This window comes from Gallus gallus, chromosome 1, assembly GCF_016699485.2.
Source record: "Gallus gallus isolate bGalGal1 chromosome 1, bGalGal1.mat.broiler.GRCg7b, whole genome shotgun sequence".
Taxonomy (NCBI): domain Eukaryota; kingdom Metazoa; phylum Chordata; class Aves; order Galliformes; family Phasianidae; genus Gallus; species Gallus gallus.
The window spans coordinates 121,814,469-121,842,057 of NC_052532.1; the positions used below are offsets into that span (position 1 = coordinate 121,814,469).

The window sequence follows — 27,589 nt, forward strand, 5'->3', positions numbered from 1 at the left end:
GGCTGCCAGCCATCTCTGTCCCTCTGTCTCCACAGATTTCTGTGAAGGTAGAAGGAAAAAAAATGATGGGTTGGAGATCAGTCTTTGCATTGCTAATGGTTTCTACTGCAAAACCAGAATGTTTCACAAAGCACTACTTGTGTGATACATCTCTGTGCTTCATTCTCTGTTTGTCCTTAGCTGGGCCCAGCTAAACTTTATGTGGTACATAATCATAGAATCATAGACTAGTTTGGGTTGGAAGGGACCTCAAAGCCCACCCAGCCCCAACCGTGGGCAGGGCTGCCCACCATCATCTCAGACTGCCCAGGGCCCCATTCAACCTGGCCTTGAGCGCCTCCAGGGATGGGGCACCACAGCTTCTCTGGGCAGCTGTGCCAGCGTCTCACTGCCCTCTCAGTGAAAAATCTCCCTCAGACATCTAATTCAACCTCCCTTCCTTTAGTTTAAAACGATTCTCCTTTGCCCTATTACTAACTGTGTGTGTAAAAACTCACTCTCCCTTCTGTTCATAAGCTCCCTTCAAGAATTAGAAGGCTGCAATCTCAGGTGATGAAACATGTTCACTATCTCATATCTTGAAGGCAGGAAGAGCAAAGTAGTGATGCCTGGAAAACGACATGCTGTCTCCTCTGTGACATGGCAGAAGTGCACACATTTGAAAACTGTAAACATATTCCAACTCACATTTATTCACATTACTGCTTTCACATTGACGTCGTGCAAGACAATGCTCATTTCAGATGGGGCTACCGACATACCCCAGTAAACTCTTGATATTTTTTACACCATTAATACTGTACTCATAACATTAATAAATACTTGAAAAGTCTGTAAATGATCTACAATGAACTCCTTTGTAAAAGTGTTTACCTTAGTTAAAAAGATTTGGTTTTGGTGTCAAAAAATGTCCTGCCAAGAACCGCTGGATGCACTGTTCTGGTAAATTTTGTGGACTGGTATGTTCTTTGTCACTGCTGTAAATATGTCTGAGCTTAGTGTTGAGCAGAAGGAGCTGAAGAACCATCAGAGGCAAACCAGATTTGACCTTGAGACCCTCACTTCACTCCTGTTAAAAGCATCAGGTCTTGAAGCCACACAGCCCATCCAAAGAACTCTTGTGGGCAGGTGCTAATGACTTGCTGCTCCAGACATACTGCAGCCCAGGATGAGATGTGGGATGCTTCCAGCTCTCCTGAGTTCTCTGAGTGCATCAGACTTCCTTGCACACACATATGCATGCATGCACAGATATTTGCACTACTCATCATCCCCATAGAACTAAGCAGTTGCGCTAGGCATGCCATGCAGCTGTTCCCAGCTATGTGTTTTAGACATAGCCTTCATGGCAGACATGGTTGCCATTGATAAGGCTGAAGGTGGCCAGGGAGTGGTTGGTGCTCTTGAGGGAGGTCATCCGTGTGGTGCTCCTAGCCATGCTCTGGGAGCGGATGAGGAGGCGAGCTCTGCAGCAGAATAGCTGGTTGTTGAACTGTTTCCGAAAGCTCTTGCTGAGCAAGTAGAGTGCAAATGGGTTGACACAAGAGTTAGTGAATGCCAGGATCCGAGCACAGATGCTGGCAATGAAATGCAGCACTGAAGTGTCCACCTCTGAGTAGTGGTAGGACCGGTATAAATAGATTATATGAGTGGGAAGCCAGCAGAAGGCAAAGAGGCAAACAAAGACCAGCACTGTCCTGGCCAGTCGTTTACGGGATTCAATCTGGAAAAAGAAAGAGAGATGCAGGTTAGTGGTCCTTAGTTTGGACAAGTAGCTGTTTTACCCAGTGCTGCACCTTAGGAGTTAGCAGATGACACCTGCACTAGTTATTCACATATAATATAAAAATAATTTGAGGTAAGCATTATGTTTTAAAAATATTATTAGTGTTATTAGTATTATTAATGCTGCTATTAACAGAGTAGGGGACTGGGATTTTTCACTGAGCACAGAGGCAGGACTTTCTCCCTTAGGGTCGTGTGGTATATGTACACAAACTTGCTGCCAACAGCTCACAGCCCTTGAAGACCAAATGAGGTGTTCAGAGGCTGAAGGATCTGGAGATGTCAACAGAGGACACTCTGCAGTTTTAGAAACACTGATGCAGCAGCAATGTGGACCCTTCAGTTGGAAGAGCTGGGGCCAAAAGGAGCAAGTGGATGTAGGTGGTAAGAAGGTGTATGATCACCTCTCTTTACATACCTGGATTTACCCAAAGGGAATGTGCTTTCATGATTCAGCCAACATGCAGTATAACCTTCACACAAAAGAGTCACATTTTTGTTTTACCTACACGTGCAGGCTTGGACTCAACCCAAATGTACTGCTCAGCTGAGGGGAGCTGAGGTAAACTGTACCTGATCTTTTGTCCACCAATGCTGTACGCTAAGATAACAATGCCACTTTCTTCCTATCAAACATGAGTGTCATGAGAAAGGTCACACAAAAGGACAGTTACCCACAAACACCTGTTAGACTACACTGCTGGCTGGAAGAGGATAGCCAGAAATGTGCAGGTACAACATCACTACGTTTTCACGGATCATAACGCTTTCCTGTCTGGTAATTCCTGTGTCTCTTCCCAGACACTTTCAGGGATTTTCTGTCACCTCTCCTTATACCTGAGCATAACCTGAATGGCCTGAAACTTTCCCCAACCCCATCCCCTCTGCCCCTGTTCCGGCCCTGGTGAGGCAGCGATGCCAGGCCAGGCTCCCAACCACTCTCCATCCTCACTCACCTTCTGAGCTGCACAGGCAGATCAGAAACAGCAGCTGACAAAGGTCTGTCTTAGATCAGGACAGCTGCAAGCAAGGAGTAGGCAGGAGAGACCTGAAGTGTCCATTTTGACTTTATTTTGTGCCCCTGTAATGGCACCAACTGAAAATTAGCCATTGTGCTTGGGAAGGACTGACATTTACCAGGTGATAATGTCTCCAAAGAGCGGGCTGAAAATTAAATCCTTTGCGAAGAGGCTCTGCACGGCTAAGCCATATATTCTTTTAAATGTATCCTTAATTTGATACAGGGCTATTGAGGCCACATCTGCACTATAAAGAAAGGAAGCAACACAATAAAGAAATCAATACCAGTTGTTTCAGATGGAGACCTATAGCTCCTGAGCGCACTGCAAGACAGGAATGATGGACTGGTGGTGCTAAACTGTAGCCTGGCCTTTTGCTTTCTGTGGACCTTTTCCCCAAATCTAAAGGGAGAAAGGGTTGCTTTTACTACTCACTTTATTGTCACTAATCAAAATGGTCATTAAATCAGCAGAAAAATCACCAGGGAAGAAAGATTTATACACATTTAGAAGAGACAAAGAGAAAAGGGTTTCAGGGATCACACATCATCTAATGGGCAGAAAACACATTTGTTTCACCTCAGCAGCAGAAGGCTACAGGAGATGAAATGACTGTTTCATGTCATCCTGAGGTGGAGATGTCAGCCTGATGCAATTATGTGGACACTCATTCAGCTGAAGAATGGCTTATGTCAGTTTAGTTTTGGTTGAAGGACCCCTCAGTTGAAAGGAAGGGGATCTGTCAAGGCAAATACGTTCTTCAAAAACAAGTTGTCCTGCTGTTGCTTTCTTGCTTAGACAAGCCCAAGGCTCAGATTTGTTTCAGGTTATGCAGTGATCTGAAGCACTCAGTTACTCATGCTGGATTTGGATTTACCATAGGAGATGATTCTTTTCTTCCCTAGAGGCTTACAAAAGGAGTAGGTAAGAGTGAGCAATCTCCAGTAGAAAGCCAGGACTTAAGTTGGCCAAATCCTAGCAAAGTCAACTTATTTTGTGTAGGATCTACACATCATCAGCAACACATTTTCAACCAGAGCATGAGACTCCCAGCAATCCCTGACTGTGAGCTCTGCAATGGGATAGTTTGGGGAATTTAAAAAAATAAAACAAATACTCCTGAATGACAATAACAGAAGTAACCCTGATTTCAAGAGTACAAAGGGAAGGTTAAGAGTCTGCATCAGCCCAGAGCAAATGTCCCACATAGGTAAATCAGATCAGTCTTAAGGTGAAAGTTGAGGATATCACCTACTGGACTGGAGGACTGACCACTGTGCATCACTAGAGGGCATATAGTAAGTGGGATGGCTTCTCTGATCAACATCATCTCCTCTGGAGACCACAGAAAAAGAAGCATTTTAAGAAGGAGAAATATAACAAATGAAAGGTTTCAGGGAAAGAAGTCAGACCTCTCCTTTTCTCCTGAGATTTCACCCTGGACTGCAACACTGCAAAGATCACACCCTCTACTAGATGTGTAACTTCAGCACAACTGTTAGGACATCTCATCATTCTACTCCGTTCTCTCTCCTGATGACCCTCCATATGTCACCATTCTCCTGCCTTCACTTCCCCAGTCCATCTCCTGCCTGTACTTTTTCCCCATCACGGCACAACACCAGCAGATGATATCCCATTGCTGTGTCCCGTTTCAGCCCTGAGGACTGAATTGGAAAGCCAGCATTTCCCTCTACTTGAAGAGAGACTACTTAATGGAGCAAGTCTTTCTCCTAGGTCCTTTTTGATACAGAGACTTTGAGAAGTTGTCCACTGTGTTACCCCTCAGCTTCAACTTCATAACACCACCACCAGCTTTATCCCTTCTCCTGCATCCTAGTCAATACCTTCCCAGACACTGGCATGAATCGTCTGCTGTGCCATGGTAACTGCCCTGCCAAAGTCTCTGAACTTAGGAAAATTACATTACTGTTGTGACGTAGTTTATGATGATCTATCAAAATTAGCACAGCAGCTGCAGTTTGCTTTAGTGTAAATTTCCCTATGCGATCTCTCTTTACTGGTTCATGGGAATTGTGGATTTTTGAAGAAAGCAAAGTCTCTACCTGTTTCCTTACGTGTACATTTCCTTCCACAGGGATGTTGTAAGCACTCCGGATCAAGTTCTTAGCAATGAAATAATAATATACTGAAATGACAGACAGAGGAATGATGTAAAAGATCAGAAATGATGCCATTGAGTGGATTTTGGGATGCAACCCATCAGAATGTGGGTAAGGAGCACAGCTGATGAAGGTTTTATTAGTCCCTTTGTCATGGAAAGGGTGTAAATCTGAAAACACTGCTTCAGGGATGGCAAGCAGCATGGATGCAATCCAGATTATAGCAGCTCTCACACAAATTTTCATCAGTGCATGGGATGCTTGGATCTCCATTGGTCTTACTATAGCTTTATACCTAAACAGAAAAAAAAAAAAAAGAAAAAAGAAAAATTATTTATTGACATCAATACCGATCATTTATAAAACTAAGGCATTTCATTTTTGCTCACACTTAACAGATACCTTCCATTTAGAAAAAAATTACTCAAGACTGAAAACAGTTATAATTTTAAATTTTGCTATTTTCAAAATATTTCTCATTTTTAAACAGTGCCACCTGTTCTGAGTCCATCCACTTCCATGTGTACTGGTTCTGAGTTCATTTAATTTGTCATTCACCCAACAAAGCACAATGCTGCATGAAGTTGTTAAGTATGTGTCCCTGCACTGATTTAACTGGGTAATCGCCCTATTTACAGGACAAATGTATTCAGCTTCTAGTTAGAAGCAAAATGCTGTTCAACATACCTTCTCTTTTCCTCTGTGTATGCACTCATATGTATATGCGTCTATACCTGCGTATGTGCATTTTACATCATACACATATGTTTACGTAGGCATTTATATTTCTGTACATAAAAACACACATAAGAACATACATACTGGTATTTACATTTACACTGTGGATGGTCACACTCTGGCACAGACTTCCCAGTGACGTGGTTGATGTTCCATGCCTGTCAGTATTCAAGGGGCATCTGTGCAATGCCCTCATTGATATACTTTAACTTTTGGTTAGCCATGAAGTAGTTAGGCAATGGACTCAGTAATCTTTCCCTTCCCCTTTCCCTCCCCCTTTCCCTTTTCCTTTCCCTCTCCCTCTTATCTGGACATCTTGTCACCTGCTGGTGTTTCTCCATACAGTTCCATAGGTGCCACATGTAGATGATTTGTCCTTTAATGGACTGCAAACACTTTCCTCATCAGTTTTCTGTTTAACTGCTTCTTCTCAATACCCCTAATTCCTCCTTACTCTAGCTATACAGCTACAGTAGTCAAATAGTATTTTCCAGGCTTGCTTAGCACCTCTTTAACTTGCACACTGAAGTTGGATGGGGGTTAAGTGGTGTCATACTAAAAAATGCAATCTTCCAGGCCAAGATCATAATCTCAGGTGAAGAAAACCATGGTACATACACAAATATGGTGTTGCGAATGTTGCAGTAACAGAATGGATGAGCCAGGCATATTACTAAAAAAAAAATGCAGCTAAACCAGCTCAGTTTGCAGTTTGCTTCACCAGAAATTTGGCAGAAGCACTAGCTGAATGTCTTCAGTAAAGCCTAAAGAACATAAACGCAAAAGGAAACAAATTACGACATATTCATAAATTTAGTTAATTCAAAGCTATTTCTGTAGGTGTTTATTATACGCTCATCAACATGGCATGTTAGTGTAATTACTTCAGGGATTTTCTTGTATATCATATAGCCAGCTGAGAGAATATTTTCCAGTATTAATTTCCAGTAGCATGAATGAATGGAAGTATAAAGAGAAAGAGTCTGTTAAATTTCTATTAACATTAATAGATTGAAGAGAGACAGAAAATTGATCCATTTCAAGTTATTAGTACATTTTAATTGGAGATGCTATTACCAAACAATATAATTCTGAAAGAACATAATTAAAAATGGCTAGGAATGCTGGCACTGATAATTAGGCATTTAGTATATTTTATAAAGCCTGCCATGACAGTATAGATATAAAAGAAGATGTGAGAGACTTTTTACTTACAAAGGGCCCTCTGTAGAGGCAAATCATGAGGTCAAAAGCACAAAAAGATGAGACAGGAAAAACAAAGCAAGAAAAAACAGGTTTTGAAGGTGGAGTTTGTCTGATGTAGGAACACAGGTGCATGTTTCCTTAGGAGCCTGAAGATAGAATCAAATTATTTTGATGATTATCTCCATGACATTTTTTTATGGTGGGCTAACTTATTCAGAAACCTTCAATGATTGTGTTCATCTGAGTATTAACACTTAATTGCTTGGTATTGATCTGGTGGGAGCCTTCACTTCCAGCTGCCTTACAGACAGATCAATGGGCCTGCCCCCAGGTTATATTTCATCAGTTCTGCCTACCCACATCAGCGTTGGTTCTGGACAGTGGCTGCAGAGGGTTGCTCTGTTTGAGGGCACAGGGCAGTTGTGCACGGGTGATCGGTCCCTTTGGGCTGGAGCCAGTGCTGGAAGATGCTGGAAGATCTTTCTGTGTTGGATGCTCCTGAAGTGAAAAAGCTGCTACTTCTCATGGGTTTCTGAGGGGGGCTCAGAAAATCCTTTGTTTGTTTATTTTTGCACACAGTTTAAATGATAACGTCAACCCTGAATTTAATAATCTAGTTGCAAATTTTTAAGAAATGTAACAAGGTTGACTGCTTTTGAACAACACCTAAACCTATTTTTCAGACTCTGTCTTTACAGCTGATATATCAAATGCTATTCTGAACCTTTCCACAGTTTTGTCCACTGCCATTTCTCTTTTTCAACGAGATAATCTTTTTTCCTGTCCCCTATCAGCTTAATGTCAGTTGCATTCCCAAATTCTCAAACACCAAAAAATTCCAAGCCCAGAGAAAGTCCTAGTGGCTATTACATTTCCTGCTAAATGGCCAGTCCTGTGCAATCAAGAACAGGGCTCTCTCCTGTCCTGCAGACACTGCATCTCTCCCACTGGTAGTGGGTTTTGTGCTGTCTGGATATGATCGTGGCCAAGTTCTCTGTCAGACTACTGAGCACCATTTTCCTGCTTTGCACAGTCAGATCAGCTGGGGTCAGCATCTCAGGAACTTATCATCTCTAGAACACTTCCATTTCTCTGAGATAGGCCACCCTTTGAGATACGGGAAACAGCTAATACGTGCCATTTGCACCTCCAACAAATGTCTTTTCATAGAATCGTAGACTCTTTAAGGTTGGAAAAGACCACTAAGATCATCTAGTCAAAGCCCCAACCCATCCATGCCCACTGACTGTCCCTCAGTGCCACATGTAAACGTTTCTTGAACACCTCCAGGGACAGTGACTCCACCACCTCCCTGGGCAGCCTGTGCCACTGGCTCACCACTCTCTTGGAGAACAAATGTTTCCTAATATCCAGGCTGAACCTCCCCTGGCACAACCTGAGGCCATTCCTTCTCATCCTATTGTTGTTACCTGGGAGAAGAAGTTGACTCTCACCTCACCACAATATCCTTACAGACAGTTTGTAGAGAGCAATGAGATCTCTCCCCTGAACCTCCCCTTCTTCAGACTGAACAATCCCAGCTCCCTCAGCTGCTCCTCATAAGACTTGTGCTCCAGACCCCTAACCAGTTTTGTTGTCCTTCTCTGAACATGCTCCAGGGCCCCAGTGTCTTTCTTGTCTTTCTCAGGGCCCAAAACTGAACATAGTACTTGAGATGCGGCCTCAACAGTGCTGAGTACAGGGGCATGATCACCTCCCTGCTCCTGGTGGCTGCACTATTTATGTTACAAGCCAATATGTCACTGGTTTTCTTGGCCACCTTGACACACTGCTGGCTTGTATTAGCTGGCTGTCAACTAACACCCCTAGATCCTTTTCCTTTTTTAACTACTTATAACATGCTATTTTGTCTCCTAAGAAAGGAACAGACTGAGGGCAAGGAGTTGAGGGCTGACTGAAGCTGAATGAATTAAATCTATTTCTCTGTATCTGCATTAGACCATGGAGTTACCATCCATCTCAACTATTACAGCTGCCCATAGGCAGGGCATCAGTCTAGGTGCCTTCTGTAGTCAGCGGAAAGAGGCAACTCTGGAGGTAATTTCTTCAGTTCAGAAACAGGTACCCGAGAGGAATGGGGTGGTAAGTCCTCTGTAGTTGCCCTTGTTTCTGCTTTCCATAAGCAGAGACCAAGCATTAAGATAACTAGTTTCATCACTTATTTTAGATGGCTAAACCTAGAAGTAAGTTTGAGGTACTTGATTTTCCCATACTTAAAATACAATATTTGAGTAATCTATTGAGACTGAGAACCATTGGTTGAGAACCGTTGGTGAAGGGCGAATGGTTGGACTGGATGACCCTGTGGGTCTTTTCCAACCTTAGCGATTCTATGATTCTATGATTCTAATCAAAATCTCAGTTTGTCTGTGGTAACTCTACTCATGGCTGTGTATTCATCACCTCTGCTTCCTCTCACATTGAGTTTCTGAATGAAATGATACTACCCTTTTTCAGCAAAGTCCTTCCCCTGTACATTAAATTCCCCTATATATTAAAATAATTCTTCACAGACATCAGAATCCAAAAGTATGACTCATGCCTTGCAACAAAGACCAAAACTTAAAAGGAAAACTATGCCTTCTGAAGATTCAGTTGAATAAAAAATGGCAGTTAAGAATCTGTGTCAACTCCAATCTCTCCAGCTGTCAAAAAGTCCAGGTGAAAATGACTGGGCTGCCAACCTCATAGGAAATGAGAAACAGATGCTGACCTTTACCACTGCTCAGCCTTTGAACTTATCTCTTCCTACTGTGCTTGCTAAGTAGCAGCCTGCCTGGCACAGGAGGTACCAATGACATTCTGCTCAGGATGGTTGCAAGCATGTCCCTGTGTCTCATGATCTCAGCTTCAGACCACACTAAGAAATTACACATGAGGCTCTCTGAAATGCAATTAATACAGTCATAGGATAGCTTATATAGTATGTCAAAGTTTTAGCCGATGTGAGCACCAATTTGTAAGACTCCAGCAGATCGTTAGCAGTTCATGACGTGCTGTGAGAACTCATCTTGACGTGCAGTCCTCTCAACTACTGGACGGCTCCAGTGCTGTCCCTCTTCTCCAGGTCTGCCTTCAGGCCTCCAGGAGAAGCCTGGTCAGAGGGCTGCTTCAGTGCAGTGACCCAAGTTATGGAAAGGGCTTGTGCAAATCCATCACATCTTACTGCAAAATGCTATCTCCACCAGACCAGACTGGCAGAGGTTTGGACCAACAGTACTTTGAAAGTGAAAGCTGGCCTGGTACAGCATATTTACTGCAAGAATTCAATGACATATAATGCACGACCACTTCTTAATCTAATCCCAACAATCCAATTTTTGACTTTTGTGAATTTACTTTAACAGCTGGAATTTAAAACGATGCCAGTGTGTGCCTCACCATACAGTGCTGAAAAATATCTTATACATGTCTTGTAGGATCTTTTCTGAGCTCCTTGAACATTTTTTTCTCACAGCTGAGACTACTGAAATGACAATAAACCACCTAAATGTGGAACTTGCAAAAGGTTTTTCTGTGGTAAGTACCTTTCCAATTGAGGTTAATAAGCCGCAGAAACTGAAATATGGTGTCATTATTGTTGTGTTAGTAATGTTACCGACGTTAACACCACATAATGTACTCTGAAACTTTGACTATGCAAACATTGGTTAATACTGTACAGTTAGTCCCAAAGCCACAACTTCAAATTTAAACACAGAAATAGCTTTATCAGTTTGGACAATGCTCTCAGAAATATGGTTTGAATTTCTGATGGTCGTGTGAAGCCAGGAGTTGGACTTGGTGATCCTTGTGGGTCTCTTCCAACTCACAATAATCTGTGATTGTATGATTCTATGAAATTACTTGCTGCCAGCTACAACAGCTACAAAAATTAAATTAAACCAACAGAATAACAGAAGGAAAATGGGAGGTCTCCTTTGGATTTTAAATTAATGAACTCCTTATGTCTCACTTTCTTTCTAGGGAGGTGCCTTCATGCTGTGGGGAGAAGATGGTGCTGTAACAGCATTAGCTTGCTTTCCTCTTCTACGATTGCTTTGTTTAAATGTCTTCCCCCTTCCCTTAAATGAGCAATTAAAACTAATTCCAATGTTCCATATAACATCCCTCAATGTACACCTGGAAAGTATGGGATGCAAATAAAGCAGCTTTTTTTAAGCTTGGAGATATCACTTTCTGAGGCATCTTTAAATGTAGCATGGGACTGCAGTTACTGACACGGGTAGTGGGGAAGAAATCTCCCTCCCTTGTGGCAGCACAGGCAGCTCTTCATACAAGTGAATGACTGCAGGAGGTGTTCCTGGTGACATCCCTTACACAGCAAATATGAAGTCATATTGCATGCAGCAGGACCTTGTGATTCTGCAAATACACTTGCAAGAAATATATGAAGAGAAAATAATCCTCCACATCCTCCCTAATTGGATATGGGACAGTGTCCCTCCAAGACAGGTTAGCAAGAGTACCTTAGAGTCAAGGAATTTTTTCTCTAAATAACATCACCTATTACACTGTCCAAACTGTTTCTATGAAAAGCTCTTGGCTCCTACTCCTAAATTTTCATCACAATTTAAGAAAGAAATGTGCTGAAAATTGTTCCAATGAGCTTTCAAAAACCTGGCCTGCTTCTGCTTCGTTGCCAACCGCACTGCATATACTGCAACAGGCTGACAGAAAGACTAGCTGTATTTCAGACCCACTTCCAAGTTTTTCTCTGAAGGCAGAAAGCCACTTACAGATTTTGGATCTGTTTAAAATAAGCTCTAATTTGAGAAGCTGGGCAAATGTGAACCTAAAACTTTGACAAAAAGCAAGGATTAGTTGGAACGGACTGAAGCCTTACAAAAACAGTCATTGAGTTCTTCCCAGCTCTACAAAATGAACTCCTGAAATTGCCAATTCTTATTGTAATGATGGGAGACAGAAGACCTGCCTCTTAGTCAGCAAATCCCCATATGTTCCCACTTTTAAATGAAAGAAGGAGAAAACTTGCACAGTTCATCTGTTCCTATTTTTAAGCTTACCGTGTGCACCTTGATCTGGTCTTGGCCTACAAACAAACTGAATGAAAACCTTATTGAAAGTCTGTAATTATGTTCTGCTAGTATTACATTATTGATTTGCTCACATAATATGCAGGACTGGCTCAATTACCATGTAAAAAAGGCTCAAGCTAAAGAGAAAAAGTTGATGCTATGCAAAGGTTGCACAAATGAAGCATATGGAGTCTTGCTGAGAGAAAAGTCTGACTTTGAAAACCATGAAAAAGTCTTAATAAATATTAGAAGAAGTTTATGAGAAATGTTATGTCCCAACTTTCTTATTGTTTCCACCATGAATACTATGAATATTTATAGCTCTGAAGAGAAATAATTGTAGAAATCCACAAAGTTTCTGGATTGTCCAACCCACCAGCACACTCTGACAATCTATTTCAGGTCTACCTGCTTTCTGTATACTTAGTAAATTTATCATTATTATGAATGACTGCTGGGTGAAGACCTGTTATTAAAAACTTAGGTAAACTGCACACAGGCACAAAGGCATGTCTGACGGACTAGTCCTACATGCATTAGCAGGGGCAGTCCATTTCCTTTATCTTCCCATTAACTACACTGAAATGGAAACAAACAAGATGCAGTTATGGAAGTGGTGTAGTTCTAACTTTTCAAGTATGTGTTCAAATTTCAATCCATACACCTGTACACTCCTACATCAGTCTGAAATCTGAATGAATGGGAATTTCAATCCAGGAATGACCGAGGTCTCCATTAGGATGAAGTATTTTACAGAACTTTAAACTGCATTATACCTTGCAAGTAGGAAAACTTACATACTAACCATTTAATGATGACTGTGTTATTCTTAATCACGGCAGTCTGGAGCACAAAGTATTTCAAAAATTAACTGTACATACAGAAAAAAAATGGGTGTAAAGATCACTAAAGAAAATAGTGAGTGTTCCATGGGCAATGCTGTCCTTCATAAAAACACCCCCTTTCACCTAGGGTATATATTTTCCCTGCAGGTGATCCTTAGACAAGCCTCCAAATGAAACCTTGGTCCCAAGACAAACATTTCAGTGGCACCATCCTAGATGAGTGCAATTGTATGTGAGATGTGCCATCTGAGGGAGGGCTGAGACAGTCAGGCTTATTTCTTCCAGAAGCATAAAAGGTAACCTAAAATATAGCCTCTTAAAAAAAATTAAATATATATATATAGTATATATATATACATACATATTATATATATATATGTATATATATATGGGGTAATTGCTGGATATCTCTCTGTTCCTGCTACAGAATTTCATTGGAGTTTCTAAAAATGGCAGTTTCTCAACTCCAAAAGTCCTGCTTGTGATGTGCAATGAATCAATATTGCACCTCGTTCTGACAGACAAAGCATAGCGCATAACTGACCTATACAAATTAGCAGTTCCTGACCCAAAAAAAGAAGCAGGCTTCCTGTCTGTAAAAGCAGTTGTCAGTACAACAGACTGGGAATGAAGAAGTAAAGTGGACGGTACTAATGATACGCATCAGTAGCTGACCCCAAGCCTTCTTCACCATCCCCACCTTGCCCTGAGAAAACTGCTTAGGGCAAAAAAATGTCCTGAGTGAGAGAAAATAAGGAGTTTCACTAAAACCTCAAAGAAGTAATTAAAAAAAATCAATATAGAGCAGATGGGAAAAAAAGCAAAAGTAAATGACAGCAAATATTGGAGTTTAAAAATGCCGGTGTCTGATAAGGAAAGCTGGAGGAGCCAACAAAATATCAAAGGTCACTGTGTGACAGACAAATGCACATTTTTAAATATACCAGGAACAAAAAAAATCATTAAGCGTTGAAGATATGAACGCTGGTGGAGACAGGGTGAGAGGAAATCACTGAGTATTTAAGACCAAATGTGGAGGAGGTGTTGGCAGCATGTATGCAGAGCTACAGCTGTAGTAGAAAAGTCACCAGCTGTATTAAAGAAGATGTGAGCCAACATCTGCCAGCATAAAACATTTTCACACCAGCAAGCTTGAATAATTTTCACCTAGGAGTATTAAGGGAAAGAGCTGGGGAAAAACTGGTGCTAAATTTTTTTTACAAGTCTTGAAAAACTGGAGAAATTTCCAAGAATTGAAGCACTGGTTTACATTGTACTCCCTCCCTCCCACATGCCTTTGCAATCTCTGCCACCCTCCCGTGGAACAAGGGTTTAAAATGGATGTACTGGTTGAAGACAAGTGAGCTGCAGCTGGTGGGGACCTCAAGCACCAGGGTCACCCCACTGGGTCATCAAATATGTCAGTAGGAAAGTGAGTGGAACCACTTCTAGTCTGGGTTCTGAGAACGTGCTCTAGCTGCAGTGCTATTTATTATGTTTATCAAGTGCCTTGAGCACGCTATAAAACCTCTGCTGGGAAAGTCTGCAGATGGCACAGCTGTTGACCAGACTGTAAAAGAAATATTTCAGAGTCATTGGGATAAACAGCCACAGTCTAACAGAAGCCATTTTAACTCCTGCAAGTGCAAAACAGTGTATAAAACACTCAAGTGAGCAGATTATGGCAATAAACAAACAAAAAATAAATAAAATAATAATAATTAAAAAAAAAAAAAAGAAAAAAAAGAGAATCTTTCAAGGGAAGAGAAGACCAAGACTTTAGAGTGCTTCTTTTTCACCTGACAAAATGAAGCGTCCCACACCATTCTCATGGTGTCAAGGCGTTAGTGCAATCAGCACATGAGCTAGAGAGTATAAAGTAGTGACCTATGCTTATATGATGCTTACATCCTTTCTGCGGCCTTGGCAATGACAAATGTCTAGGAGTTCTCCTTATGAACTTTTATGAACTTTTTATGAACGTTTAGCCATGGTGGGGCTAAACGGTCCACTACTAAGTGGCTATAAGTTAGGTTGTTAATACTATCATGGAAGTGATAGTGTCTTTGGTACCTCCAGCACTGTAGGACCATGCTGAATGATCTGTCTGTGCTACTATATGCTTTTAAGAAGGATGTGGATGCCCCATCCCTGGAGGCGTTCAAGGCCAGGTTGGATGGGGCCTTGGGCTGGTAGGGGTAGCCCACCATGGCTTTATGGTCCCTTCTAATCCAAACCATTCTGTGATTCAGTTATTCAGTGATTTAGTTCAATGGTTCTATAATTCTATGATTCTATGTCAAACATCGGGAAGCATTTTGAACAGTCTCTGAAAAGGAGAGGAGATTAGAGAACACAGCTTTAAATTAGTCAAGCTGAATGATGGCTCTCAAGGAGCCTTGATCACCACGTGAAGGTATTTTCATGTGAGAAAATAAGCAGGAGCAAGTGATATTTCCATCCTACTGACAAAGGCACAATAGTGAGAGGTCAGACAAATTTATATTTGAAATATGACAATTTCTAAGCAGGGGGAATAACAATACTGGAGAGCAATGACAGGGAAAGGGCACCTTTTGTTAGAATAATTAGAAAGTTTTGCAGTGTCACTGAGATGATCTGTTTTAATCCAAATGCTATTATACGTGCAGAAGCCTCTATGTGCTGGTAGGAGCGAGAAGAGCAGCTGAACTGGTTGGCTGGAGCTATCAGCGCTGGCCCAGCACCTACCTCTCTGTCTCTCCTGTATCATTTGAACAGCCATGACTAAATTTCATGCTTCAGAGCTGTTTGGAGATACAAAGAAATAGTTTTGGCTCTCAGGATGCCATGGTGCTGTTTACTGTCCTGCCTTCCTACAGAGCTGCAAAGTCTATAGGCAGAGGGCAAGCAAGGACAGGATGGGCAGAGATCTGGCAGTGCTTTTCACTTTAATGCTTGGCAGATTTCTGCATTCTGGTTAAATTGATCCTGTGCATGGGGTTGAGAAGGTAATTTCCTGCAAGTGACTCCAGCTTTCTGCCTTTCTCTACAGCACACAAATACAGTAGCGCTGGATGCCTCTTGGTGCCTCACTGCTGCAGGGGTCCAGGCACCACCTGCATTTCTGCCCAAGGCACAGGTTGACTTCAGGACACTGAAATTCCCTGTTTGAACTGGTCAGATGGTACAGGGGCAAAGGAAAGAGCTGGTTGCAGAGAGAAGCTCAGACAGGACCTCATGACCCCTAGGGACCCACATGGTGTGAGTGAACTAGGCATGTGGGTGTGGAGCTGGTGAGAGGCAATCCATGGGGGATCTGGGTTCTCTCTCAAGACACTCCTCAAAATGAAAAGAAAACAGGTTATTGCAGACACTGTCTGCAAGCAAAGCAGCTGTAGGATGTTTTACTTCACTACACAGGCCAGCTTTTTCAGCTGAACTCTCTTCTGCTCTTTTTGGCCAGGCTGTTGTCCAAGTCTGAACACCAAGTACAAATGCCTATGCTGATGGGAAAGCCAATGGCACATTCTCAGTGACCAGTTGCTCTCCTTGCTAACACTGTGTTACAGCACCTCGTATTGTGAGACCATGACAACTGATTGGGGATTTCAGATTTTACTGAAATGTAAACAATAGGTAACCCAAATTTTGTTCCTCTTGATTGCGTAAATGTTGACACTCTCCAACACATTATTACTGCCGCTAGCCTCGGATTTGTGTGCCAGCTCACTGATATGAACAGGAGCTCTAATTCCTGGTTATAGAATTGCATATATTGTGTTTTAGCCATCTGCTCTGGCTAATCAAGATACTCAGAAAGTTTGTGCTGTTGATTTGTTTCTCTTGGTACAGATGGATGCAAGAGCTTAGGACATGAAAGCTAAAAACAAGGGTGTTGACAGTGTTTATATTGTATTGACACAGTGGCCAGCAACACAGGATCTACGACTGTGCACTGGCTGAAAGAGATAGAATCATAGAATCCTTAGAGTTGGAAGGGACCTTTAAAAGTCATCTAGTCCAAGTCCCTTGCAATGAACAGGGACACCACAGCTAGATCAGGTTGCCCAGGGCCTGATCAAGCCTTGTCTTGGAAGTCTCCAGGGATGGGCCATCCACCACATCTCTGGGCAACCTCTTACAGTGCCTCACCACCCTCACTGTTAAAAACCCTTTCCTTATATCTAGCTTATATCTACCTTCTTTAAGCTAGAAACCATTTCTCCTTGTTCTGTTACCACAGCCCCTGATAAAGAGCCTGTCCCCTTCTTTCCTGTAGCTCTGCTTTAGATACTGAAAAGCCACTATCAGATCACCCCAGAGCCTTCTCTTCTCCAGGTTGAACAGCCCCAGCTCACTCAGCCTGTCCTTGTAGGAGAGGTGTTCCATCCCTTGGATCATTTCTGTGGCCCTCCTCTGGATGCATTCCAACAAGTCTATGTCTCTCCTGTACTGAGGACTCCACATCTGAACGATACACGTGTCTCTGAGCATACCTTCTGCCATCAGCACAAGAAGAGCAGTGGCAAGGCCACCATGCCAACAGCATGAATCCAGTGATGCCTCCCAGTGCTTCACTGAGAGGGAAGTCTTGGGGGTGGCACTCAAAGCCCCTTGGGATTTCCCCTCTGATTTGGAAGGACTAATGTGCTAGGCAAGATCATATCTGTGGATTCAAAATATGCATGCAGGGGTATCATTCTTCTTATTTGCACTCAGCACACTGAGGGTTGTCTTGGTCACTCAGAGAGACTTTCTCAGCCACCGTTTTAAAACCATCCTGAGTATGCATGATAAACTACAACACAGATAAATTGCCCAAAAATGAAGTCATTGAATCATTAGAATTGGAAAAGACCACAAAGATCATGTAGTCCAGACACAAACCCATCACACCATGCTCACTAACCATGTTCCTCTGTGCCACATCTACACATTTCTTAAACACTTCCAGGGGTGGTGACTCCACCACCTCCCTGAGCAGCCTGTGCCACTGCCTCACCACTCTTTTTGAGAAGAAATGTTTCCTAATATTGAATCTGAATTTCCCCTGGTGCAACTTAAGGTCTTTACCTCTCATCCTGTCAACAACAGGAAATCAGTTTGGCTTTCCATAGCTTTATTCTAAGGTAGCACACCTAATCTCCCTTTGTGGAGATATAAATAGAACAAATGGCCTTACATATAGATACTACTCCTTCTCTGGAATTGTACAAACTATTAAAGGTGAGAGCTGGAGACATCCAAAGCAGAAAAAGGATGAGTCCACAAGCAAAGTTTTTCTATATTCAGAAACATCTTTCTAGATCCTGGACCTGTTTCTTTCCTTCCACCACTGTTTTTTTTTTTGTTTGTTTGTTTGTTTGTTTTTGTTTTTGTTTTTTTGAGGGAAAGAGTTGTGTGGGTTTTAATTTCTTACATAAACAAACTGATGTATGAGTAATATCAGGAGGTTGCAGCTGTGACCCACTCCCAGGGACCCAGGGCAGTGGGAAGCGCCACTGCAACCCTGCATCCATCTCTGTATCCCAGCACTGAGGGCAACACTTCGAAAAGTCGTTATCATTACTAATGTCCTCATTCCATGTCTTGGAGCTCCCCCACTACTGCAACTCCTGCTGCCTGCAACTTGTCACAGCAAGATATGCCACTTGACGTCAGTTTGTGATGCCAACCCACGTGTCTTCCCATGCTAAATGCCACTCTCTTCTCTGACTGGCTGGCAGCAGTTTGGGGCAGCAGGTATTTCTGCAGTTTTCCAGCTCTAAAATTTGGATAATCTGAGGTGCTTAAAGTGAAGATTCCACTTGAAAACCCCAATTATGCTTTACACATGCTGCTGTGTGCTTGTAAAAACAGCATTACTTCAGGAAGGCTCGAACACCGTGGCATTTCAGTTTTTTTACTATCTCAGTGAAACAGTGGGCAAGTATGATCGGTGCCTGACAGCTTGGGTAATTTAAATGCAAATGCCTAAACTCTGTCAGTCATGTGAGAAACAGTCAATTAAATAGAGACATCTCCCATGACAAGGGTAATTAAATGGGCCACTTTTCCTCTTACTGTGCAAAGATTTTCCTTAATTCCCCGCCACTTGCTGAGCCAGCTTTCCTGCCTGGGCTTGCAGCCCAGGTGTGACTGCTTGTGCACCTCTGTACCTCCCTTTACACCCAGGAGGAGGGTAGGAAGCCAACTCATGCTCCCTCTTTGCAGGGATGAACTGAAGAGAAGCTAAAGAAGTCTACTGCCCTGACAGAGCAGAAGAGCCACTCAGACCGATGTCATTCCCCTGCCAGCATCATCTGGAGCCCTTGTAAGGCACATAGACCTGCATACGCAAGCATAACCATTTGTTTCCTTTGTTGCTTAGCACTGTTGCTTTATCGCTCCTGGAAGGTGGATATAAGGACACCACAGGCCTTAACCCTGCCCTGGCTGCTTGGTGAATTTGCCAGGCTCAAAGGAAAAGTCCTGCAGGCAGCTCCTACTGCTCCTCTAAATGCAGCCAGACAGAGTTTTCATTGAGAAAGGTTTGCAAATGAGCAACCAATCTTCTGCGTAACCTCTGGGTCGTGGCTGGTCAAACCACTGAGCTGCTGTGGGTACTCTGTGATGGAGGCTGGCACTGAACTCAGCCTCTGCAGTCACCAGGAGATGATAGATTTGGTGTTACTGACCCTACCTAACGCTTGATAAACTGAAGATGGAAAGAGTGAAAGTCTGCCTCAGGAAGGTACATCCTTCAACCCATTGTGTGGGCTGAGCACAGTGTACTAAAACCAGGCCCCTCGACTTCAAAAGGGGATCCACAGCAACCAAGATGGTTTGTGCCATTGTGAAAATATCTAGCATACTCATCTCACTCCTCTTCCTCATCAGGTATGTGCTCAGCACATCTACCCATTGATTTTCATACTGCGTTTCAATGGTCATCTCTTTGGGAACACTGCTGCATCACACCCCAGTGCTTTTCTGATTTCACCCAGTCCTGATTTCAGGATGCCAAATCTCTAACCTTCTCACATGTAGGCATCTAATCCATGCTAAACAGGAAGGCTTCCTCTATCCCCAAGGAGAGAGGGAGAGATCACAACACAGCGGTTCAACTTGACTCTGGAGAAATCTTTCTCCATGGACCAGACACATCTTGCTGACTACCCTGGAGGGGTTCCTCACTTCAGATAGAAAAAGCCAAGGGAAATGAGCTGTGTCTGAACAGTGTCACATGCTGGACTCCTGATTCCTTCTTCTACTCTGATCTCACCACTGTACCTGTTGGCTTCTGCAAACATTTCCCTGCAGGGCTGAGCTGGCCAGCACCCCACTTGCAAGGCCACATCTTATCTCGGATGTGGTCTTCTATGGAACTGTTACAGGGCCTCTCTTTGCCCCAGGGCTGATGGTCCGTCCAGAGACCCAGGCAGGCATCATCATGCTGCTCACTGCCAAATCACATCTTGGAAGTTTTCCCTGTACATTTTATTTTCTTAATGATTCTGACATGATTAATATCAAGTCTCAAAGTTCAGGGTGAGAGCTTTCAGAAAATAAAAATAGAACAGCGATATGTGAGCTGACAAAACGTAGATTATATTATTCTTTAAGAAAATTATCCCAGCACTGCTGTTAGTATAACAAAACAAAAGCTTCAGTAAACATAGATAAGACCTATTTGTGGTTCAGTGCGCAGCAGTTAAGATTCATAGACACAATAAAGGTAGGATTTTTATTATCTCCTTCTAACTGGACAACAGATGCATTCAGAGGCAGTAAAACGGTCACTTGAAAATGAGAACACAAAGTCTTCTTTCACACATGACCATCTCCCTTATGGCCAAGTGGCATGAAAAAATGCTGTAACTTTTTCCCCCCCCCAGTGCAGCATGAGAGTTAACACAACTCAGATTAAGCTGAAGTTGAGAATTTAAAGTCACCAAAACCCACACTTCCACAGCTGCTCTTTCTTGTGTTGCTGATTTATTTCAGGTAAAAAAAAAAAAAAAAAACAAAACAACAAAACAACACCATTGATGTGCTGCTCAGTAAAAGCAGCTGCGGTATTTACGTTACACAGCGCATAATCAGACCGCAACAAATCTCTCTAATATAATCTCCTTCATGACACATTTCTCTTTTCCTGACACTTTTTAGAACAACTTTGAGGACTCATTTGGAAAGATGAGTTTCCTGGAGAAATACTTATTGTTTTACTATGGTTTTCTTCAGAGCAGGCGAGGTTCCAGCTGTCACTAAGTGTAGGTGATTCTTTACTTGAGAGTTTGTGCAGTTTTCCCATTTTGCCAACCGCTGCACTGCAGATGTTCTGAAGACTTCTATCTGCACATTGCCATGTTTGTCATCTGCTACTGGGGCAGACAGTATTGTTTTTATACATTATCGCAGAGGAGTTGAGCTGCTGTGGCTGTTCTCTGCGCTTGAAACACGCTGATCTGTTTTCACTGAAACCCCATACATTATACTGAAACTACCCTGAAAACTGAGCCTAAGGTGCCTGTTATTTTAAAGTAGAAGGCTGAGAGACGCAGCACAGCATGCAAGGCACTGCTTAACACAAGGCTATTTGTGACTCAGAATCTGTCCCCAGGACTTTCTGAGCAGAGGAAAATTATAAGGATCTCTCTCACCAGAAATATTACTACCTCTGTGAGATTTCCTAAGTTTAACATAGTCACAGTGTATTCCACAGTCACTTCTGAATTACCAGTACTAGGAACATGATGTCCTGGCCTCTCTGATGGGCACAGGAGCTCCTATAAAAGACAACAGTCCTGTAAGTACCTGCATTCTTTTTGGAAAGGAAGGCTTAATGCTTCAAAACAATATTCACATTCAAAGTCTTTTGAATTTAAATCTGAATGCTCTGAGATAATTTTACAGATCCTCACAGAAATCCAAAACAGAGATGGATCATTAGAAGTGCATCACCTGCAGAAGTCAAACTTTTCCCATACAATCTAAAGCAGCATAGTTATTGCATGCTTTTTTTCACTAAACTTTATCAGAAGATAAAGTTTTCAAACCAACAGTGCAGACCAATTATAACTGACCAAGCAGTAAAACATTTAATAGAGGGAAATGTACTGACTGCAGCAAACTGAGATGCCTGTCTTCAAGCATCTTCACTTGAATACTTTGAACATATTTCATGACATATTGCCTCATTTGTGATTAGCCTTAAGGAAGCAAAACACTAGAAAGAATTTATTCTAACTACACTTCAAATTGCTGCTGCAGTGCCTTTGCACATCATGAAATATGGATCAATCACCTATTTGGCAGAGCTATCTTTTAGTAGAGCTTCCTTCATGAATGGCTGCTCTCTGTGGGCTTGACCCACTCTCGGTGTTCTTTTAATTAAGTTGGTCTATTTGCTAAACTGCACAAACATTTAGTTTAACCTAGACAAAGTTACCTGCATTCACAAAACTCCTCAAGTTTTGTGCTCATAACCACCCGAAATTCAGTGAAGTTGCTCTTTGTCCAACATTAGGTTGAAAATGCCTCTTAGGAGCAATTTGACCTGAAAATATCCATTCATAACTGTGCATTTTACAAAATCAAGGCTGCAGCAGCGAGCTTACCTGTCAGCTGAGAGAGCAGTGAGAGTGAAGACTGACACCCCTACAGAAGTGAGCTGTATGAAGGGAATGAGCTTACATCCGATCCTGCCAAACAGCCACTCATCAGCAAGGTACCTGCTGGCATCCACGGGCACACAGGTCACTAACAGCAGCAGGTCTCCCAGAGCCAGGCTGGAGATGAACAAATTGGGGACGTTTCTCATGGATTTTACAGTACAGAAGATCTTAATCAAAGTGATGTTACCGATAAGGCCTATCAAAATGATGATCCCGTAAATGGTGGGGATGGCATAGAGGAAGGCTGGGTAGAACCACTCATCGCTGAGGACGGAGAGATTTGCACTCTGGTTGGCAGAGATGTTGTAGAGGATGAAGTTATCAGTTTCCAGGTCCAGCAGCAGGCACTCTCCAGATGCCATTGCCCTACTTTCCTCTTTTCAGAAGACGACTTTCTTTGAAAATCCTCAGATAATTTATTTTCCTTTAATATTGCTACTGCTTGGTTGCTTTAAACAGTCGCCAGAGTTTAAAAGTCATATCACCTTGTGACACATATCAAAAATAAATAGAACAAAAAGCCTCCACACATTGCTCAACAGTACTGCTTCTGTAAACTGAAAGGAGAACATGTTCTGGTAGTCTGAATCCTGGAACTTGCCTTTTCCTCATTGCCTTGCCTCGCTGTTAGCTGTTCCTCAGCTCTGGCAGGCCGGTTATCGCACCCAAAGACCAGTCAGTGGGAGGCATTTTCAACAAGAAAGCTAGCTAAATTCCCAGCTTCAGCTCCGCCGAGCAGAGCAGAGTCTGAAACAAGGAAATCACAACCAGCGAGAACTTTTGATAGCAGCCGTCACACTGCATTCCCCGACTCCTGCAGCTCTCAGCTCTTGCACTCCACGGCCGGATTTAAAGCGAGGGAAAAGCACTTCTCTTCCGACGGCTCGGATCCTATAGGCAGGATCTTCCGGACGTCAATTCCCCCCCGGCTTCCCATGTTGAGAGCGGGCTGGCTGACACGAGCGCACTCATTCCTCGGGAGCCGCCGGCAGCGCCGGGGAATGCCAGCCACCTACTGGACGATCCCATCACTGCCTGGTAAGAGTAACGCGGGGATAGAAAACCTCCGTTAACTCTTTAGATGAATATATACATGTGCGCTCTGACACCTCGTGAGGTGAGGGTCACCGCCTCAAGCAAAGCTTCTTTTATTTCGTGCTGCGGATGATGTGATCAGAAAAGCAGTTCTGCCCTTTTCAATGAGATCGCGCTTTGTTTGCACTCCGGTATTCATTGTTCCAGTGAAGGAGCGTAATGATAAGGAGCCAAATTCATCCCCCGGGGCAAATGAGCTGAATAAAGCCAATTAAGATAAAATCAGCAATACAGTTAAGATAAGCAAATGAGTATTAGCGCTGTACACCTGCAGTTAGCCAAGGAAGCCTGAACTCTGCATGCTTTCAGTTCATGTTTTAATTTGGAGACAGCAATAACAAAGGACAAAGTTTACCATTTGGTGCAATCATCACTATTTACGGGGTACCCACCACACCCACAACTATAGGTAACACAGCAGAGGGAAGCTTATTCAGCATGCAACAGTCTGAAAACGCTTTCTTAGAGCTTAATTAAGATATAACCAGCACTGATGCCTTACTACTTTGTAACAGATAGGCAATTTATGGGTATATACAAGGACTTTCAGGACTGCAGAGAAATACAGTTAATTTGGAAACCAGCCTGCAGAATTAAATGAAGCTGTAATTTACATTTCCCAGTGCGACTCCTCACTTTTGCAGGCAAAAGAATGTTTTATCCATGGGGGGAGGTGCTTTGAATCAGACATAAGGCAATAAAAGTGTGACCAGCAGTTTGCTGAGAAAAGAAATATTCCAGAATGTGATCTGGAAAATATCACTGCGCTTTAGAGCCATGTCCCAGAATGGGATCATAGAAGTGAGACTCTGGGAGCTGTTTTCCTGCCTCTTTCTTGTGACCCGGGTCAGTGTTCACTCTCAGTCAACAACAGACTTATGTGTACCCTTAAGTAGGTGGAAAACATATGTTTTCAAACTGAGTACCTGAGAGAGTGCTGTGCTGAGAGTTTAAGGAAATAGAAGCCAGATTTCCTGCTATCCTTTTAGGCAAAAGTCTGCTTTTAAAAATATACCAGCACTAAAAAATACTAGTGCTGCCTGATCCATGTGCACAGGTGGAAACACTTCAGTGGGTTGGGACCAGCTCAGTGCAGGCTGCCAGGTGGGGCAGAGCCCAGGCAGAGGCAGCATGGTGCTCAGCACAGTACAGCAGGACGTGTGCTGAAGGCATGAGGAGACAACGTGGAGCTACCAAAGCAGCCTGGTCACATTGTGTGGTGGGACACCTCTCCCAGCTCCCCCAGGTTTGTCGAGAGACTGATCAGAGGAGCTCCTCTTTGATTTCCAAGCTTTGCGATAAAGTGACACTGCTGGAACAGAGGGAGAAGCCACTCAGTGTAATCCTGGTGGATCCCCATGTCTGGCAACTTCCTACAACCCCTTTCTGCCCCAAAATGAATGGTAATCTCTGGGATCTGTAAATCTGTCGCTGAGAGCCTGAACAGCTCCCAGCTCTCACTGCTAGGCTTTAATCTTCCGGATGGACAATAAAAAGGTACACTTGCCAAAAACCCTCTAACAAAGCCAATAAGACATGATTCATCACAGTTTAAATGGCTCTACACTGAAATCTTTCATACTGTTACATAGTGGAGGGAACAAAGCCAGGAATGGGAAAGCACTGCTGGAACCACTTGCTATCTTTCCAGCAGGCCGTGGTGTTCGTGCTTCTTTTCTTCTGAGATGAGTGCATGCGGGTCAGTCTGTGTCCCAGGCGTCTCCACCAGTGATGAAAGATGTTCCTGTGACCTCTGAGGGGATTCACTTCCCCTTTGTAAGGGGATTTACTTTGTTTCGTGGTGCTTTTCAAGTCTAAAGTTACATGTTTCTAGTTTTTGCAATTGATAAACACAGGTTTCTGGCTTTAGGACATCTTTGGCTGTTGAGAATGAGAAATGGAAAAGACACAAAGAAAAGGAAAGAACTAAAAAACTCAACAGATCCTGTGAAGCCTGAAATACAGTTTTAATTATAAAAACATTCATTGTTTATGTCAGACTTAGTAGACTCCTTTGAGTTACGTGCCTGCTACCGACATGTAGAACACAGGCTTTATTCAGACTGCCAACAAGCATACCCACAAGTAACTGAGGATATTTCCCAGAGATGTTTTTGTCTCTGCATAATTTGAATATGCATCTTTCATAATGAGATGTTTTGTTTATTATAAATTATTTTGTCTTCCCTGAGCAAGCAAAACATTCAGGCATTTCTACTAGCATAGGCACCTCTGCTAGAGAGTTCACTTCAGGTTCCCAAGTCTCTCTCCAAAGGAAGACAAGCACCATTACCCATGTTTCACCAGGGGTAACCTTCATGCACATGCAGAAAAAGAGTGGTTGGCACAAAGTTACTTAACAGGCTGCTGGCAGTCATGAATAGAGTAACACAGGTCTCCCCGCTCCTGCATTGCAATGCTTTTCTGCTGGACAGTGAGAGACTCCACAGATACTTTGAATAGATGCTTTTTTCAGCTCTCAACTTCTACCCAGCCTCTGAATGAGAAAAGAGACAAATGTATTTCTCCTTAATTTTGCACAATGGCGTAAAATTGTGAAAGAGCCTCGTGAGTAAAATTTTCAAAAGAAGTTAAACTTACTTAAAAAGTAATGAATTTTAGGCTTCTACATTGCTCATGAATTCACCAACTAGAAACGGAGCCAGATTTCTAAACAAACACAATCTGCATTGAGGGAAATATATGAGGACTCGTTTTTCAAAGAGCTCATTGAGCTGCAGCTGCCACAGAGAGAGCCACAGGCAGATTTTCAAAGAGCTCAAACTCTCAGTGCACTGAGATCTTTGGAAAGGCACCTATCATTTGCTCTTTGTATGTAGAATATGTATTCTTCATATTTCTCATAAATAAGATTTTCAGAGTGGAAATCTAGTGCAACAAGAGTTTTCTGAGTTGAAGCACAGCACTCACCTGCTGTTTGGGTCTTGGAGAAATGAGGATGTGGGACCCTTTCCAGACAGAAGAGAAACCTTGCAGGCTTCAGGGACTGAGACTGATGGCAGCCCCTGTGAGGCCCCACAAGGACGCTGCCATGGCCACCAGAAGACCCTGTGGCTGGCTGAGGCTAGCAGTGCTGGGGATCATCCCACAGAGAGCATGGTTCTTTCCCAAGAGTGTCACTTGCATTATCTTGCCACATGTGACTGTCCTTGTGGTGGCTTCCTGTGCATCTCTTTGGAGGGGAAAGATAAACTCCCTTTTCAGTGACCGTGGATTGCTCCCTGCTGAGCTCTTGTCATGTAGCATCTACTGATTTACCAAATACACTTCTTCTGCAAATTATTCACCTCTCAGAGGGAACAAGGTGACAGAAAGCATCCTTCTTATGCTCTGTTCAAGTACGGTCTTCATTTTTATTGCTGCCACCACTACCCATTCACATTGTACTTCGTGTCTCCGTTCACCTCATTGTTTCAGTCACTGAAGTTAACAATAACTGTTCACAAAAGGGTAATTTTCTAGCTGAGTTCATTCCAGAGATCTGATTTACAGCAGAGCTCTACAGACTGTTAATTGTATTAAAAAATTATTTTTTGAGCAGCGATTCAGGCTCATCTCTGCATGATCTGGAGGTCAGAGGGGCTGGAGACGAAACGAAATAGAACTCTGTTACAGAAGTCCCTTGAGTGGATACCATGAGATGGTTTCTTGTATGTGCAAATATGGAAATGAAGCAGTGTCAGACTTGCTCCTTGATCGAGCAGCCCTGCTGCAGATGAATATGCAAGCCACACAATGTGAAGCACTCCCACTGTGCCTTTGAAAACAGCTTACCCATCCTAAATTAAACAACTCCTTCAGCTTGTTATTGAACTTCATAAATCACATACTCACTCCCAGCATCTCATCATGACATAAAGTCATCAAAAATGGAGGGGATGTCTGAACTGGGTAGCACCTATGTGCTCACAGAGAAGGACGGAGTTGAAGGAGAAAGCATGCAGATACTTTACAGGAATCTCCTACCAGGCATGAAGAGTAGAACAAACAAAAGTAAAATGGCACCTGAAAATACAGAAAGTGAGAGAGAGATTGTGTGGTGGAGCAGCAGAAGGA

At 42.8% G+C, this 27,589-nt stretch overlaps 1 protein-coding gene across 1 annotated transcript; it reads right to left on the reverse strand.

Annotated features, from left to right (window-relative positions):
- Window positions 1–672: 672 nt before the first annotated feature.
- On the reverse strand, window positions 673–23,413 carry GRPR (gastrin releasing peptide receptor). The gene is made up of 3 exons (NM_204407.2): window positions 22,361–23,413; window positions 4,871–5,222; window positions 673–1,723 (listed from the first exon to the last, which is right to left on the reverse strand). Exons 1-3 carry the CDS (start codon window positions 22,777–22,779, stop codon window positions 1,331–1,333), a joined length of 1,164 nt encoding a protein of 387 aa, NP_989738.1. The 5' UTR covers window positions 22,780–23,413; the 3' UTR covers window positions 673–1,330.
- Between the last annotated feature and the right edge of the window lie 4,176 nt (window positions 23,414–27,589).